At 46.2% G+C, this 18495-nt stretch overlaps 1 protein-coding gene across 1 annotated transcript in view; it reads right to left on the reverse strand.

The window, feature by feature from the left end:
• EPS8L1 (EPS8 signaling adaptor L1) overlaps nucleotides 1-18495 on the reverse strand; it is a 235521-nt gene that overhangs the window by 33763 nt on the left and 183263 nt on the right. The window contains exons 8-13 of the mRNA XM_078655013.1: nucleotides 17219-17610; nucleotides 9476-9528; nucleotides 9010-9136; nucleotides 2312-2400; nucleotides 1800-1874; nucleotides 509-657 (exon numbers count right to left, since the gene is read on the reverse strand). Of these exons, the coding sequence (XP_078511139.1) occupies nucleotides 509-657; nucleotides 1800-1874; nucleotides 2312-2400; nucleotides 9010-9136; nucleotides 9476-9528; nucleotides 17219-17610 (885 nt within the window). The remainder of the gene's footprint in view (nucleotides 1-508; nucleotides 658-1799; nucleotides 1875-2311; nucleotides 2401-9009; nucleotides 9137-9475; nucleotides 9529-17218; nucleotides 17611-18495) is intronic.

Genomic DNA, 18495 nt, shown 5'->3' on the forward strand with positions numbered 1-18495 from the left:
ACCCTATACCAGCTCTAAGGTCCATTTTTCAAATCAAGCTCAGGAGGGTGAAAAGTTGCTCTGATGGTTCTCTGCTTAAACAACTTTGTAGGAATCGCTATTGGAAAATTGCTATTTTTGTACTGGAATATTTTGCATTTCCTAAATAGTGATTTCTTAGGATTCGCTATTTAGGAAATGCTAAATTGAAATGTCGTACATCTGGCCCATACTCCCTTGCATGTTTCCCCATAACTGCAACCCTATTATATGCTTTCCCCACTCCTCAATAACCCTTGCATATTATCCCCAGGCCTTGTGACCCCCTAGTATGTCGTCTCAGTGCCTTGGGATCCTCTTGCATGTTATCCTCATGTTTCACTGCTCTTTTAAAGGCCATGCCAACCTTGGGATACCCTTGCATGTTGTACCCATTTCTTGGAATTCCCTTGTTAGCTGTTCTCACATGTTGAGACCTTCTTGTTAGATAACTCCCTGCTATGAGTCTTCTTTCCAAGTCACCCCATACCTTGGCTTGGTCCAGTTGGGCCCCAGGGACTGCCAGAGCTCCATCTGATTGTCGTCCAGGGACTCCTTCAGCAGAATGATGGCCTCCTTGGTCAGCATTGGACTCTTCACCTCCTGTGCTAGCTGCAAACCGCCCGAGCTGTCCACCACCTAAAACATTGAGGAATCATCCATGCTTAAAGCTGGTGTTAAGATAAACGTAAGGCACAGTGACATGCATGCTACCATTTGCAAACGTGTAAAAGCACAATCCCTAGCCTGTTATCTCTCGGTGTCAAGCTCTTAATCTGTTTGTGGTGAAATCTGGCCAATGGGCTTCAAGTGAGGCTCAATATGTTTAGTAAGTGCACAGAAGTTACCTACAACAGTCGCTATATGCGAATTTGAGCATCCTTGAGTATGCTGTGACTGAGTCAACTTGGTGTTTGTAACAAAGGGCCCGGATTTAGTTCTTGGCGGAGTGGAATACTCTATCACAGACATGACGAATGTCCCGTCCGCCATGTTACGATCCCATTATATCCTAGGGCCCTAAGATTTGTGCTTGAACATATTTGTAGGGGCCCTGCTCAGCTGCACAGGATGTGGCAACTGCACATCAGCTACAACAATGTCCACAAGGTACTCAGAGCATCTTTGAAGACAGACAGGCTGAGTTGGAAGATGTGTAAATTCATCTACGTAACTGTGTAAGGTGTTGTGGGTAGGTTTCTACACGTAAACACTAGCATGAGTCTGCACCCCAGGGTGCAGGTTAGACTATAAACAAGAGTAAAAACTACTGCCCGCTTCTGGAGGCCGTAGAGTAAGGCAGCTCCTATGGTTCCAACATCTCGGCAGACAGCGCCACAGGGACACTTTATAGCTCTAAGGAAAGTATGAATGCGAAGCCCTCTGCTCTTAGGTTCGTCTCCCAAGGAGAATTTTTAGATACGTGATATATTCATAAGCATAAGGTATGTGTTAGTGGCAGTCAGAATATTTCACTATGACTGCCACCTCCTGATGTGTTTTCAAACTCTGCTGTCAATGTATCGCCCTGAGGGCCAAGAATAGAGACGATTCAGTGTGTAGTGTGCCTGTTATAAGCAGCCAACATAGCATAATATAGTCACCCTGTGGACAGACTGAGAGACAAGCACACAGTGAACAGACAGACAGATGGACGTTGATTAGAGCCTGGCTGAGAGACAATGGAACACAATGAACAGACAGCGTGGCGTATTTCCCCCTTAGATAGATGGGCAAAATAGACAATAATTCTGGGACAGGCAAAGATGTCCATTTCTTACCGTCTTCAAGGGTGAGAACAGGAACTGGGTCAGTTCTGCAGAGCTGGGGTTCACAATGTTTGTTTTCAGCCTTGCCTGCAATATGAAAACAATAGTTCCATGTCACCATGTCTCTCTAAAGTAAGGCTACCTTATCACATGCACATAGATCTATCTTTAGAAACTGTGGCGATAAGGGCTATTTACAATGCATTGAGCATTATGTCTGTGTTGCACTGGAACGCCTTGAACTAATTATATGTTTCGGAGGATCATACCAGAAGATGAATCAATTTAAGAACAAAATGATGGTTGTCTTTGTCTTTAAAGATTCCTGCTGTTTATGCAGTGATTGTCTGAGAGGGTGGGGCCAACTAAGCTATGATGAAACCTGCTGGGTTTGTGGCTGTAAATAGCTGGCAGTGCAGGGAGAGAGACAATGACATGATGGGCAGGGTTTCTATGGAACTGGATTGTCAAGACAGGCTGTAGCAGTTGAACTTCTTACTCTGGTGCCTTCCGACTTCTCTTACCAGTAGGCTGAAGCAGTATTTAAATTTCTGAAGGGTATCGACATACTCTTCAAAGGGAGGAGGCTTGCTTCTTATCGTCAACAGACCCTCTGGAAAAAAAGCATACACTGTTTATACACACTCCTTCTCAGAAATTCAATAAACATATCAACAGTCCATCTGAAGTTACATCCCAAATTTCAGTAATCACTCAAATGGAATATCATCAATTATATCCTACATGAAACTTAATCACCCATAGTTTAAAAGATCCTATGGCCAATAATCCATCTAAATTGAAATTGTGTATTACTGAAAATACCTCTAAATTTAAATACGTCATAAACTGTGTCTCGGAAATTAAAATCATGTATCAACAGGATATTTAAAATGTACTCACATAGTGTTTTTGTTTTGTTTACATTTCTTTATTAAGGTCGTATCAAACAAGAACAAAACACGTGGGCTATGGCCTGGAAACAAACCATGCGTGTTGGGGGCGTATCATAATGCAGGCTTTACATTGACAAAGTGGTAGAAACAATATTGTAGCTAATGTGCGATTACAGAGACATTTTTCACACAGTGTGCTGTCGAATGCAACCTACACCTATTATAATGGCACAGTGGTACTCAACACAATTATACATCATATCCTATGTAACAAAAGAGAGACTGGAAAACCCTTCGGGATTCCATATGAGCATAACCCTCCATAAGGATGCCGCATGGCTCACATAATGATACCACATGCCCAAGGTCCACGAGATCCCTGGTGTATGGATGGAATGATGAGGAGTCTGTCTGTGGGAGTACAGGGCAGTGAGGCTGCTGTCCATCTGTGTGGGGAAGGTGTCTGAGATATAATGTATGATATAACTCCTTTCCTTTGTGATAACCATGTAGGGCTCATGGAGTGCGCACATCATTCTGAGCCTCCATGTTTCTAATGTATGCATCCCATGACAACCCATTCTGGTAAGTACAGTTCGAGCCCTAATCGAGGCAGTGATATCCATCCCCCCCCCTCTCCCATTTGAGTAGCGCTTGTAGCCAGCTCCTCATGTTGGGCAGTGCACAGGATAATCTGGTGTAGATATTTGTCCCTCTTGGATTTAGTTCTGATGCCTAGTAGACAGTACACCGGTGTAGGTGGTACTTTGCATTCCACCAGGGCTGAAATAGCCCCGATACTTCCTCCCAAGCCCGCTGTATCACCAGGCAGACCCACACCATGTGATAGAATCCTGCATCAGTCGTCCTGCAACTAGGACCGGTCGATGATGCTCCAGGGAACATACGTTTAACTCTCGCATGTCTGAGGTATGCCTTGATGAAAATAAATGAATTGCTGGTACCGTAACCTAGGGTTTCGTTAGATATCCTTTACCTGTTGCATGGCACACATCTGTTGTTTGTCATCAAATTCCATTCTTAAGTCTGCTTCCCAGCATTCCCTAGTCTCTACAGTTACCTTCTGATACTGGGTAAGGAAGGCGCCATACAACGCCGTTATGATTTTATGTGCACCCCTCAAGAGAATATTGCCTGTAGTGGTAGACAGCATGTTGCAACATGCTGTGTTTTATAAACTGGTCCTGTGGTATCCCATATATATCTGTCAACTCCTGAAAAGAGCGCAAGGTGCTCTTAGCATACAGGTGCCCTGCCAAGTCTATTCCGGCTTCCCTCCATGTTGTCACATTTTGCCGCAATGTGATTGTTTGTATGCTTGGCAAGGCCCATGGGGGAGCAGTGGGGAGTAGGGAGCCAATAGTCCAATGGAGTAAACGTATTTATGCCAGCACTTATGAGCTATGCACATCTGGAGGCAAAATTCAGCCTCACGCCACGAGGTGTCAAGTATGAATATGTTCACCCTTAAGCATGTGCGTTGTACATCAAGCCTCTCTGTGCAAGGTATAGGGCCCAGCCAGAGCATATCGGCTCCCCCAACAGCTCAAAAAACTTGTAATAACATCAACGTACCCAATTCCACATTCTCTGGCTGAGCCCACAACGTGCACCCAGCCATGTTAGAACAGCATATCCATGCATGCCCCATTAGCCTTTGTCTCAGTACTGATCTCTAGTTCGGAAAAAAGGGTGCATGGGGGGGCCCAATTTGCAGTCTAGCCAGTTAGACTCTGCCCACATGAATGATCCTCAGCTTCTCCCCTACCCCTATACTCTCCACAGCTGACTGCAAGGGTCAAGAACAGTAACTCCTAATGCAAGCAGTTAATTCATTCCACTAGGTCATCTACCAGTCTAGATGTCAATGCTGGGCCCGGTCATTCAGTCTCACCAAAAGCGCCAGATCTGGTGTTGTCCACCTTGGAGTCTGTGCCATGATCCGATGACATGGCAGCAAATTCATTTTTCTGGTACTGACGAACCTCAGCCACCACCTGCGCCCATATTCTTTGGCTGACTGCTCATGCATGGGGAGGAGTAAGGGGGGCACGCGACCTTCATTGCCTCCATTGCCTTGTTCTCAGTGTCTCCTACTCAGCCGTCGGCTTTGGATTTCTACGCCTTTCAAGTGCAGCCAGGACCACGCCTCCTCGGGCATCTGGAAAAAGTGCAGTTTTTCACCCTCCACTACTCTCAATTTGCCAGGAAAAAGGAGAGCGTATTTTAGGCCTATCATGCATAATTATTGTTTGATCGCCGTGTAGGAATTACGTCATTGTTGTACCTCGGCCGTGTAGTCTGGGTAAGCCGAGATGACACTGTCCTCATATTGCCATGGGCACTTGGTCCTGAACAGTTGCAGAAGTAGGTCTCTATCCCTGTAATTAAGTAGCCGGGCAATCCCTGGGCGAGGCAAGGCAAGGCTCCAGGCGGCCGCCGCCGCCCAGGAATGTACTCACATATTGTTAATAGTCATTCTGAAATTAAATTAAATCTTGTACATATTTTCTCCAAAAATGAATCATGAAATATAAGTGTGGTTTTCAAATGAAGTAGGTATCCAGAAACAGACCTTCTAAAATGGGATCATGTATATTTAACAGCCTCCTTGACAGAAAACTGAATATTGTCAATAGTACAGTTGAAATAAAACCACTTAACATCAATTGTGTGTCTGAAATAAGATCATGTAATACAAATCCCTACAGGTTGATGGGAAATTATAGCCAAACCCATCAGTCTTTCTGTGGAAAAGGACTCTAATGTTACTCCTCAGACACTGAGCAGCCTGTCTTGCATACATAGACTGTTGCACCTTGAATATTCCATTAATAAATTAAAAGAATTCCATCAATTTCCCCAACACTCCTTTCCGCCAGTGTTGACATATTTAGATTGTTGCACATTTTTTTAATGAACCTTTCCTTCAGTATTTCAGTCAACTTCTTGTGGTCTATATTTGAATAGCTTCCATCCATCTGAGGATGTGTCCTTTAGAACTGGACATAATATGTAGCCACAGAAATGGACAGAATATTCTATATGTATCATACAGACCTAGTTAAAATACTCAAAATGTGGCACCAGTACTGGACACAATACTTAAAAAGTGACGTGTAGAACTTGCTATAACAATATTCCAGATATATCCTATAGAATTGAACTTAATACTGCAGGTGAGGCCTTATGAACTGAACATCGTGCTCCAGATTCTGGCCATGATTACGAGTTTGGCAAAAGGGATACTTGTCGTAAACTTGAAGGATATCCCGTCCGCCGTATTACAAGTTCTGTAGGATACAATGGAATTGTAATATGGCGGATGGGATATCTGTCACATTTGTTACAGAGTAACACTGTCCACCAAAGTCATAATCAGGCCCTTTGTGTTCATAAGTACCTGAGCACAGGCACTTTATAAGGCTCCTCCTTTTGAGGATGCTCAAGAACCAGGAAAGATGATTCAAGTATTCAAATGAAGCCAGTGTGGAGTGGAGTGATTGGGCCCTGAAAGTTTGATGTTGCAGATATAGTGCTTGCTCTCACAGGACAGGAGTTGCACATGACTTGATCTGTTTGTCACTCTTCCTAGAATATCTGAAAAGGGCATTTTGTTGTAACAGAATTCTGTAACCATGGAAATGTGAAATAAAATGGTATTTCTTAGCCAACAATGCTCATAGAAAGCATGCAAGTAAACAACAAAATTGACATCCTAAATTGTGTCTGAAGACAAAGTCAGTCGTTGGTTCCGAGTGACAAGCAGGAGGTTGATTGTCTACTTCCGCTCTTTTCCCTGCGATTCAGCTATAGTAATCACAAGATTTGCTTGGGTTCCGCAATGATCTCAAGTAGACCCATGTCAGGGGTTAACCTCTGAACCTGTCCTGGGTTTCTTTGCATTCTAGTTCTTATAAGGAACGGTGACAGTTGAAGGGAGGGATTTGGAAGATACCAAAACAGTTGTAGGGGTGGATTAGGAATAGAGCTCAACATCACAGGAAACTCGGACTCCAGTTTGTGGGTCAATCCCGGAGCTGCAGAGAGCCTACGATTTCTACAAGGCCATACTAATGACAGACATGTACCATACAAAGGCCAAATGACGTGACCTGACACTTCGTATCTTTCCAGATGCTTACATGCCAGCGTCTCAATGGGAGTTCGTTCCACGTTATTGGTGCTCACACCGAGAACCATCTCCCTCTTAGAATGGAGCGAGAGAACCTAAAGCTGGGCGCACAAGGTGACTTGTGCTGCATGGGTGGAATGCATGGGTGGACCATAGAACCTCCATTGGCTAAAGAACAGTGCTGAGACTCTGGAGGACAAACAGGAGGGTTTTAGAGATAGACTTCTCTTAATTCAAGAACCAGTCAAGAAGAGCCGAGGTACTCTCAGGGATGGGGTGACATGATCAGAGTGCTGCTGTCAGAGAGGCCGCACACTCAAGAACAGCCTTGAACTTTCTAGTGACAATCGCGCCTAGTGCCTTGTGGCTATTGTTGCAATAGTCAAGGTGCATAGAAACGCCCACTTGGACATACCTCTGTGAATCTGCAGTGGATCAGAAGTAATCTACTCATGTCAAGAGTCTCAGTGACAAGAAACCAGGACTCTGAGCTGCAAATGTGTGACATGGAAAACGGAAACACTCGGGTATTGCATTGGTCATTGGTGGGCTTATGTGAGACATGGAACACCGAGTTGCTCATGTGTGACATGGGACATTGATATACTCGTGTGTGACGTGGGAGAGGGAGCAGCTGGCACGCGACACTGAGGTGCAGAGGCATGACATGGGACACGGAGATGCTCATGCTAGACTTGGGACAACGAGGTGCTCATGTGTGACATGAGACATTGACGTACTCATGTGTGATGTGGGAGAGCGAGCAGCTGGCATGCGACATTGAGGTGCAGAGGCATGACATGGGACACGGAGATGCTCATGCTAGACTTGGGACAACGAGGTGCTCATGTGTGACATGAGACATTGACGTACTCATGTGTGATGTGGGAGAGCGAGCAGCTGGCATGCGACATTGAGGTGCAGAGGCATGACATGGGACACGGAGATGCTCATGCTAGACTTGGGACACCGAGGTACTCATGTGTGACATTGACATACTCATGTGCGACGTGGGAGAGGGAGCAGCAGGCACGCGATACTGAGGATCAGAGGCATGGCAGTTGTAATATGGAGCACTGAAGGGCTCACTTGTGGTGTGAGATACTGAAGTGCTCATGTAGAACATGTAACAGTGAACAGCCCACCTTTTACATGGGACAGCGAGGTGCAGAGACATAACATGAAGGGGTTATATGTGACATGAGACGCAGAGGTTCTCACCATGACATGGGACACTAAGTGGCTAATGCATGATATAGGACAATGTTGTACCCATGCATGAGCAGCTCAAGTATGACATGTGACACTGTGGTGCTTATGTGCGACATGGGACACCGAAGTGCAGAGGCAGCTCTGGCATGACCTTGGACACCGATTCCTCATATATGACATGGGACACTGAGCTGTTCATCTACGGGAGAAGACACTGCAATGTTTACCAATTACATGGACCAGTGAGTCACTGGTCTGGAAAGGGACTGAGGTGAGACATGCGCTAATGGGCTGCTCATATGTTACGCAAGACACTGATATGCTCAAGCATGACATGCGACACTGAGCTGCCCCCTCATGATAGAGACAATGAAGTGCTCACGTGTGACATAGGACATTGAGCTGCATGCATGACAGTGAGGTCCTTATACATAACATATGACACTGAGATGCTTACGTGTGAATGAGGACACTGAACTGATGCACTTATATGTGGGGGACGAGCAAGATGCTTACACGTGACATGGGGCACGGGGTAACACACATGGAACATTGAGGTGCACACATGAGATATACATCGATAAGCTGCTCACGCTTGACATGGAACACTGAAACCCATCTAACTCTTTTCTACCCTTCTGATTTTTGGGGTTGTATGTTTTGTGTCTTTTAGACACTGCTCCAGATCCAGTGTAATCAAAGTATTTTGTGTCTGGCATTTCTCGACTCCCTTGTCAATTATGCAGTAGGGGGCTTGTCTCGTAATCTTTCAAAGTTCTATATAATATTTGATCCCAACCTACCAACATACCACCTCACATAATGTATTGTACAGCGCTTTTGTGAAAGCACTATAGATGCACCATAAAACAACATACACACATCGGAATATCGAGACACCCTATACTTGTTGCACCTGTGCTTGCACCCTCGAGAACCCAGGTTTTGGCGCGCTTACCCCCAGACTTGGACTTCTTGTTCCTCCTCGTCTTTTTCCTCTGGTCCAAGACTTTGAAGGCCTCAGCAGACTTCTGTAGGTTGGACACGAAGTTCTCAATGTCATCGAAGTTGTGGTTCAGCAAGTCCTGAATCAGGTGTTGGGGTAGAAGAGAGAGTCAGGGTCCAGTCACCAAACACCATGCCCCACCCACCCATGCACATGTCAAAGGCGGTTACTCCCAAATCAAGCAATCTGGCCAGTGTAGGCTGGTGGTTATTATGCGGTCACATTTAGACCCAGGAAGGTATTAACCATTATCCTGGCTTCCTGGCCTGCACAGAATGTGTGATCCTTGTTAAATACCTTCTTTATTTCCCTGGGCCTTGCCTATTGATTCCTTGAGAAGGGATTGTGTGAGCTTGTCTAATGGAATCAGCAGAGCTGGAGTGGTCAATAGTGGATCAATATGTTGACTAATACTCACCACTTCCCTCTCGTAGCGGAGTGCTGTGGAATCCACCTGGTGAGCCCCGTCCACTGAAACACAAACAGGGATGTCAGTGAGATGTTTGTCACCGTCACATGGATGTAGTGTCACTCATTGTCCTCTATCAGGAACGTACTCACTGCAGCTACACTCACCCTCCTTCACCACCTGCCTTCATTGCTATTATATATACCCAGAGTAGGACCCATGGTTTTCGCCATCAGTTTTCCTTATTATAGTATACACTGACAGTGGGACTCAAGATCAAATTTACTGCAGTAGCATCCATCCATCGCCATATTTCTCTATCATGACCGTATTGTCTCTCGATGGCTATCCCAGGGCCGTCTTAACAGCATTATAGGCCCCCGGGCAAAGCAGTGCACTGGTCCCGGCATACACAACCACTCACAGGAACAAAAATGTTGTGGAGAAGCCACCACTGGTTACATTTTGCTCTGTGCATAAATGAGTTTAGCCAGGGGCCCTTTTGTACGTGGGGGCCCCAGGCAACTGCCCAGCGTGTTCCATGCGTTAAGATGGCACTGTTCTATCCCTCAATCTTTATCAGAAATATATATACTAAGAGAAAGATTCATCGTCTGTCACCATCAATGCGTATCACTCCCATTTTCACCAACCATTCAGGTGATCGAGGCGACCATCAGCCTCTAACATTACAGCAGAAGAAACCCTTGTCATCATCTTCATCACCATAGTATAGAAGCACAGAAGGGCTCCACGTTCACCACTACAATGTACAGGGACTGATCATCTCGCACCATCAGTTTCTTTCACTATTATGGTGAACTGAAATAGGATTCAACATCTCTCCAGTAAAACTCAATCATGATTGTTTTCACCCTCAGCAGGAGGGGTTGCCACTCACCATCAGCCTTTCACTGTGACTGCTGTATCCGCCTGCTCTTCACCAGGGGCGCCTCCAGAAGTTAATATTAGGGGGCGGCGGGGGTGGAGGGGGCACACCATGGATGTCAATTCACCAAAATGCAAGGGGTAGCGGAACTGACATCACACACCCTTTGACCTCCACGTTCACTCAAACACACATACTTACACATACACACAAATTCACACATATACTCTCTCTCACACAAAAACACGCTCTCACCTGCAAGCATGCACTCAACATGCAGCATTTAAAGGCATTTTCTACTTACCTCAGCTGCCATGGAAGGCCATATTCCAGCTCACTGTACTCCATTTGTATTACACTATTAGTGAATAATATATATTATCTATTCACTATTAGTGTAATACGAAATTGACAGAAAGTAAAGAGAGTGGAGCCCCCGCTGCTCCTGTGTTCCGGGCACTGAATTTGCCACCTCTGAGGCCAGGGGTTGCAAAGAGGTAGCAAAGGGCAAGCCAGGAGTTGCAGCTGCGCCCCCAAAATAACGTCCATGGGGCACACATTGGGCCACAGATAAAACTGGCAAGGACGTCTACAAAGGTTATACCTATGACTCGGTATACATATCTATATGTGTACTTTTAGATATTTACACATATACATAAGGAGCCAGATGCAAACATATTAATTAAACACCACTACATTGTAATAACAGATAGATGGACAAATTAACGTGTGTTGCTAAATGCATCGCCTGTATGCTTTTTCTGGGTCTCCTCCTGAAACATTCAGCATTTGTGGTAGTTGGGTCCATGCGAGGTAGGGCTGGACACACAGGGCTGGGGTTCAGGCCCCGACACTACAGCAGTCACATCCCTCACAGCGCGAGCCCTTACACTACTCAAGTTACATGACTCATAGCTTGACCATTGACACTACTCCGGAGACCTCATACATATCCAGGTATCCAACACCACAGCAGTCACATCCCTCACAGCGCGAGCCCTTACACTACTCAAGTTACATAACTCATAGCTTGACCATTGACACTACTCCGGAGACCTCATACATATCCAGGTATCCAACACCACAGCAGTCACATCCCTCACAGCGCGAGCCCTTACACTACTCAAGTTACATGACTCATAGCTTGACCATTGACACTACTCCGGAGACCTCATACATATCCAGGTATCCAACACCACAGCAGTCACATCCCTCACAGCGCGAGCCCTTACACTACTCAAGTTACATGACTCATAGCTTGACCATTGACACTACTCCGGAGACCTCATACATATCCAGGTATCCAACACCACAGCAGTCACATCCCTCACAGCGCGAGCCCTTACACTACTCAAGTTACATGACTCATAGCTTGACCATTGACACTACTCCGGAGACCTCATACATATCCAGGTATCCAACACTACAGCAGTCACATCCCTCACAGCGCGAGCCCTTACACTACTCAAGTTACATGACTCATAGCTTGACCATTGACACTACTCCGGAGACCTCATACATATCCAGGTATCCAACACCACAGCAGTCACATCCCTCACAGCGCGAGCCCTTACACTACTCAAGTTACATAACTTATTGCTTGACCATTGACACTACTCCGGAGACCTCATACATATCCAGGTATCCAACACCACAGCAGTCACATCCCTCACAGCGCGAGCCCTTACACTACTCAAGTTACATGACTCATAGCTTGACCATTGACACTACTCCGGAGACCTCATACATATCCAGGTATCCAACACTACAGCAGTCACATCCCTCACAGCGCGAGCCCTTACACTACTCAAGTTACATGACTCATAGCTTGACCATTGACACTACTCCGGAGACCTCATACATATCCAGGTATCCAACACCACAGCAGTCACATCCCTCACAGCGCGAGCCCTTACACTACTCAAGTTACATGACTCATAGCTTGACCATTGACACTACTCCGGAGACCTCATACATATCCAGGTATCCAACACCACAGCAGTCACATCCCTCACAGCGCGAGCCCTTACACTACTCAAGTTACATGACTCATAGCTTGACCATTGACACTACTCCGGAGACCTCATACATATCCAGGTATCCAACACCACAGCAGTCACATCCCTCACAGCGCGAGCCCTTACACTACTCAAGTTACATGACTCATAGCTTGACCATTGACACTACTCCGGAGACCTCATACATATCCAGGTATCCAACACTACAGCAGTCACATCCCTCACAGCGCGAGCCCTTACACTACTCAAGTTACATGACTCATAGCTTGACCATTGACACTACTCCGGAGACCTCATACATATCCAGGTATCCAACACCACAGCAGTCACATCCCTCACAGCGCGAGCCCTTACACTACTCAAGTTACATAACTTATTGCTTGACCATTGACACTACTCCGGAGACCTCATACATATCCAGGTATCCAACACCACAGCAGTCACATCCCTCACAGCGCGAGCCCTTACACTACTCAAGTTACATGACTCATAGCTTGACCATTGACACTACTCCGGAGACCTCATACATATCCAGGTATCCAACACTACAGCAGTCACATCCCTCACAGCGCGAGCCCTTACACTACTCAAGTTACATGACTCATAGCTTGACCATTGACACTACTCCGGAGACCTCATACATATCCAGGTATCCAACACTACAGCAGTCACATCCCTCACAGCGCGAGCCCTTACACTACTCAAGTTACATGACTCATAGCTTGACCATTGACACTACTCCGGAGACCTCATACATATCCAGGTATCCAACACTACAGCAGTCACATCCCTCACAGCGCGAGCCCTTACACTACTCAAGTTACATGACTCATAGCCTGGTCACTGACACTACTCCAGATGCCTCCCACATGTCCTGGCACCCGACACTACATGCCTCCCACATGTCCCGGCACCCACCCTACTCCAAATGCATCTCCTGTATCCTGACAATACTCCAGATACACCCTTCATGGCCTAACCTCCGACACTACTCATAGCTAGACCTACTTCAGATACATTCCTCAGAGCCTGACCCATGACAGTACTCGAAATACCTCCCACATGTATTGATACCCGATAAAACTCCAACTAGGATCCTCATCGATTCACACTACTCCTGATATGCCTTTCATGGCCTGATCCTTGATACTACTCCAGATCCATGCCCCAAGTTGTGATACCTGACTCTACTCCAGATGGATATATTATGCTCAGACCCATCCCACAAGTTCTGGTTTTAGACAGTACTTCAGACCCATCTAACAAGGCTTCTTGTACCTGAGTCTGACACTACTCACTAGAAGACCACACATATTCTAACTACTAGCCCTACTAAAATTCAATCCTACATGGCCTGGCCTTTGACAGTGTGCTAGACCATTGTTCATGCCATGGTTCCCATCACTGCTCCAGTTGCATCCATCATCGCTGCTGACTTCACTCAGATATAGCCACATGTCCTGACCCATCACCCTATTTCAGATAAGCTCCTCATGCTGCTCCAGACACACCCCACCTGCCTTAACCTCTGGCACTGCGGTACACAAACACTAGTGGTTCTCTTCCACAATACAACTCCAGATGCGGACTACCTCATGACATGAGACACTACTCCAGATATGCCCCAATGCCTTGAACCTTGGGATACCCCAGATATAAACCTTGTGTTTTGACCCGAGACTTTACGTCTGATACACACTTAGACTTTACATCCCTCTCACCTGTTTCCTGCTCGCACCTGCTTCCTGTTCATCGAGTTGAAGTGGCCAGTATGGGGCACTTAGCCACTATACTACATAGTTATTACAAAGCATATAGCATATAGCATATAACACATCCTCATACTCTCCCCTGAGAACGCCTTCTAAATCCCATAACAATGCCCTCAGTCATTCTGCCCCCCTCCCTTTGGTACCACCCCATCCCCCTCGTTGTGATCCTAGTCTCTCTCATTTCTAGATTCTATCACTCCTAGACTCACCCCGCACCTCATTTCACTACTATGATCTCCCTAATAGCCCTTTCTAAACTCTTCCCGCATGTATCCCTACTTTGACTCATCCCAAACCTCATCTTACTACTATGATCTCCCAAATAAATAACACTCTTTAAACTCTTCCCTCCACCACCCCGCCATTATCCTATTCAATCAAACTAACAGACTCACATGTCCACTGCTCAAATTAACAGAACCTCATCTTACTACTATGATCTCCCTAATCGATTTCTAGGCTCTTCCCTCCACTATCCCTCTTTTGACTCATCCCAAACCTCATCTTACTACTATGATCTCCCTAATCGATTTCTAGACTCTTCCCTCCTCTATCCCTCTTTTGACACATCCAAACCTCATCTTACTACTAGGATCTCTCAAATAACCCTTTCTAAACTCTTCCCTTGTGTATTCCTCCTTTTACTCATTCTGAACCTAATCTTACTGCTATGATCTCCCAAATAACACTCTCTAGACTCTTCCCTCCACTATCCCTCCCATGATCCAATTCAATCTGACTCACATGTCCACCGCTCAAATTAACAATTTATATTTCCCTATTCCAATCCACCACAAATCATTTTTTGGTTCCGGAGTAGCATGCTACTCGCCGATAAGCGCTTCAATGCTTCATCGCGGGTAGTAAGCGCTAGATAAATACAACTACAATCTCAGCTTGCCCTCCTCTCACATTCAGCCCAGCTATCTACCCCTGGCCACAATTGGTGAACACTCTGCAGGGATGTATGTCGTTACTACGCATGCTTTTACAACGCATGCCTTACCACGCAACTTTTACAACGCAAGTCGTTACAACGACTTGCGTTGGGGGGCGCTGGATAGTGAATAGTTTAATTTACTATTCCAACTACAGTCCCCTTGCATAGTAGGGAAGGTTTTGGATAGTAAATTCAACTATTCCCTATCCTACAGCGCCCCCCAGCGCAAGTCGTTGTAATGACTTGCGTTGTAAAAGTTGCGAGGTAAAGGTAGTGCGTGGTAAAAGTTGCATTGTAAACGCTGTTTACCCTCTGCAGTGGACCGCACCGTCCCATCTCCACTTCCTGTCTGCTCTTTGGGAACTGAAAAAGAGAGTATCTTGTCTCTCTCTTATTGTGTGAGTGGGTCTACTCCCTCCTACTCCATTAGCGAGGAAGAGCATGTCTTCTAATCACCAGCATGTTATAGGAGCTGCTGCTGAAGAGAAGCTCTGACCCTCTCACACCAAGTCAGTGAAATAGTCATGCTCAAGGCAGGCAGGGGAGGGAGTGCCCATCAAGCCAAATCTCCAAAATCCTCTTCCGCGTGCCTATAGAGTAACCAGAATTGTTCCAGGCTCTAGCAGCACCCCACTGAGAGGTAGTCTCCTCCTTGGGGAGAGAGTCCGAATGGGTGGACCTACAAGGACTCTGCTTTCTGGAAAGGCAGTGGACAGATTTAAGAGCATGGGAGAAATGCTCCTTATTTTCTAGATCAAAGACAGCCCTCATAAGTACATTCTAGGTTACATGGTACTTTAGGACAACTTTTCTGGTTCTCTGACGTACAGAGATTTGCCAAAGTGTGAACATTAACACTGGTTCCCAGAGCACTTCACTGTTCACCACAGGTAGGAGGTAGCTGAGTGATCGACCATTCTTCATCTGAAAGAGCCAATGTTAAACCACTCCTAAGTTGGTGGCAATGGTCCCCATCGTGAGTGATGCCTAGGAGTTTAACTTATTTGGCAGATATTACACGGGAGATATTGTTCCGCAGTGGTGGTAGAGCATGGATGGTCTTCCTTTGAGGTCATTAAAAGATGACTCCTAGGTTTGCTCTATTTAGCTGTAGCTATCTTTTAGTCCTCCATACTTTGATTGCCAGTTGGCAATCTTGCAAGATTTCATGACTATTTTGTGTACTGGGAATGTCAATGTGGAATTTAGCATCATTGGCCTAGGCCTGAATGCCAGCCTTAAGTGCCACCGGAACATGAAGCAGAGGAACAAGGTGAGGAGTGGACTGAGCCTACATGATGTGGGATTACTATGGAATACCACACTACAGGCATGAAATGCAAGAGGTGAATGTGCTGCCTTGCTGACAGAAAGGATGTCAATCAGAGAATGGTGGCAGAGAGGCTTTGGCGTAGCACCTTCAAGTGTAATTCTCCATGCTGTACCTCCTGACCAAGGTATCTGGATGCTAGGGATGCAGGGTCTGGAAGGGGCATTGCATTTTCCTTGACTCTCTAGTGTTAGATGTGGTTCCTGCCTTTTGTTCTTCCTGTCACTGATGATCCCAGGTCTTGTTTATAAGTTTTAGAGCGGACAAGAACCTTCATAGTGATCAATTTTACTGCTTTTTTACTCTCTCCCCTACAGGTTGTGTTTCATCCTCAGCAGTGAGTCTCCTCTGAGGAGCAACATAGCATACTATACTATAGTCAAGAAGAGATGCCACTTCAAGCTGCTCATGCACGCCTACAAAGCCCCCCACAACACAGGACCAGAATACCTGAACAACAGCCTGACCTTCCACCAGCCCACCACACACCTGTCCCTGGCCCTCGCCTGCATCCCGCACATCCATCGTACTCGAGCAGGAGGACGTTCAATCTCCCACTTCACAGCCAAAGCCTGGCGCGACGTCCCCATCCACCTCTGAACCGCCCCCTCCGTCGCCGAATTCAGGAGTGGCCTCAAGACCTGGATGTTCGAGTAGCTCCACCCACGGGTGATAGGCACACCCTTTAACTATTGATTGATTGATTGACTGATTGATGCTGTTGTGTACCATAAAATAACATAACATAACACAACTTAACATAACATGCAGAAGTTCATGTGCCAGGTGTCTAAACTCACCTAGACTCTGACCATTGAGCTGTTGTGTGGGCACCACTGGGGACAACGGTCCAGTGCGCGCCCTCTGCTGTGCTGGGCTCGTGGCCTGTGCAGTTGGCACAGGGCTTGGTTCCTGTGTGCCTTGCACAATCTGCCCCACCGACGGGGCCCTCTGCGGCAGCGAGTAGATGTCGTTGTTCGCTAGTACAATCTTTGGAGGGGGTCCCACGACGGCCACAGCCTGGATTGGAGTGTAGCGGGAAGCCCCTCTCTGAAGGACATCGCTGGGGCCTACAGGCTCCTGGGACTGCTGCCTCCGTGAAGTGTAGGGGCTGTAGGAGAACGCACCAGGGACCGTGTTGGGGGATCTGGCGGGCGACCTGTTCTGCTGCGACATTATCTCCTGGTTCATCCTAAAGGCAGAGGGATATCAGCACCAGGGGTTGGATATTGAGGCACAAGACAGGAAGGGGAAGGAAGGAGAGAAAGAGAACAGAAGAAAGAGAAAATACATTTAATGGGTAATTGGTGTAGAGCGGGCCTCACGAGCAATAGGGAGATTTCTCAACCGACGACATTCCCAGAAAAGCCTGATGGGCTGTGAAAGAACCAATCACATGTAAGACCTATTTTATTCTAAACTGGAGCGAGACCTGTTCGATGCAAAATAGAGTCACATCTCTTTTGATTCAAACCAGTATAATATCTGTTTTATACTCGCATTTTATATTGGCCTTTTGTGTTCTATGCTGTGGTCTAAGTTACCTTTTCTTAACTGATTCACACTTGTTTTGTTCTTCTCTTCACTTCATGGTCATGAGCAGATCAAGTACCTCTACGAGACCATGAAAATCCTCCAGGGTTTAGGCCCACATTATCACCAAACTACCCCCACACTTTTTTTTAAGTTCCTAATTTTGGGTGATTTACTCTTTGCAGGAGCTTTCTCTACACAGGAGGGATGTCCTTCGCCTCAACATTCCCATCGACATTAAATTAGAATATTTCTGCCCACTTCCTCTTCCGGAACGCTTACCATTTTCACGCGTATCTTGCGTCACAGCTGCCTCTTTCAGGCAAGCATATTAGAAGCTAATGTGGGGCCCGGGGCCAAAAACTTTGCGGGGCCTCTCGCTGGTTTCTGATCCGAAGAGTAGCTCGTAATTAAGAAAACGAGCGAAAGACAAAACACTACATTTGGCATAATTGCAACATGCAATAAGAGGTGGTTTATTTATTTAAATACATCCTGTACAAAGAGCACAGGGCCCCAAAAATACACGGCCCGCGTTAATTAG

The sequence above is a fragment of the Lissotriton helveticus genome, chromosome 7 (assembly GCF_964261635.1).
Source record: "Lissotriton helveticus chromosome 7, aLisHel1.1, whole genome shotgun sequence".
Classification (NCBI taxonomy): Eukaryota; Metazoa; Chordata; class Amphibia; order Caudata; family Salamandridae; genus Lissotriton; species Lissotriton helveticus.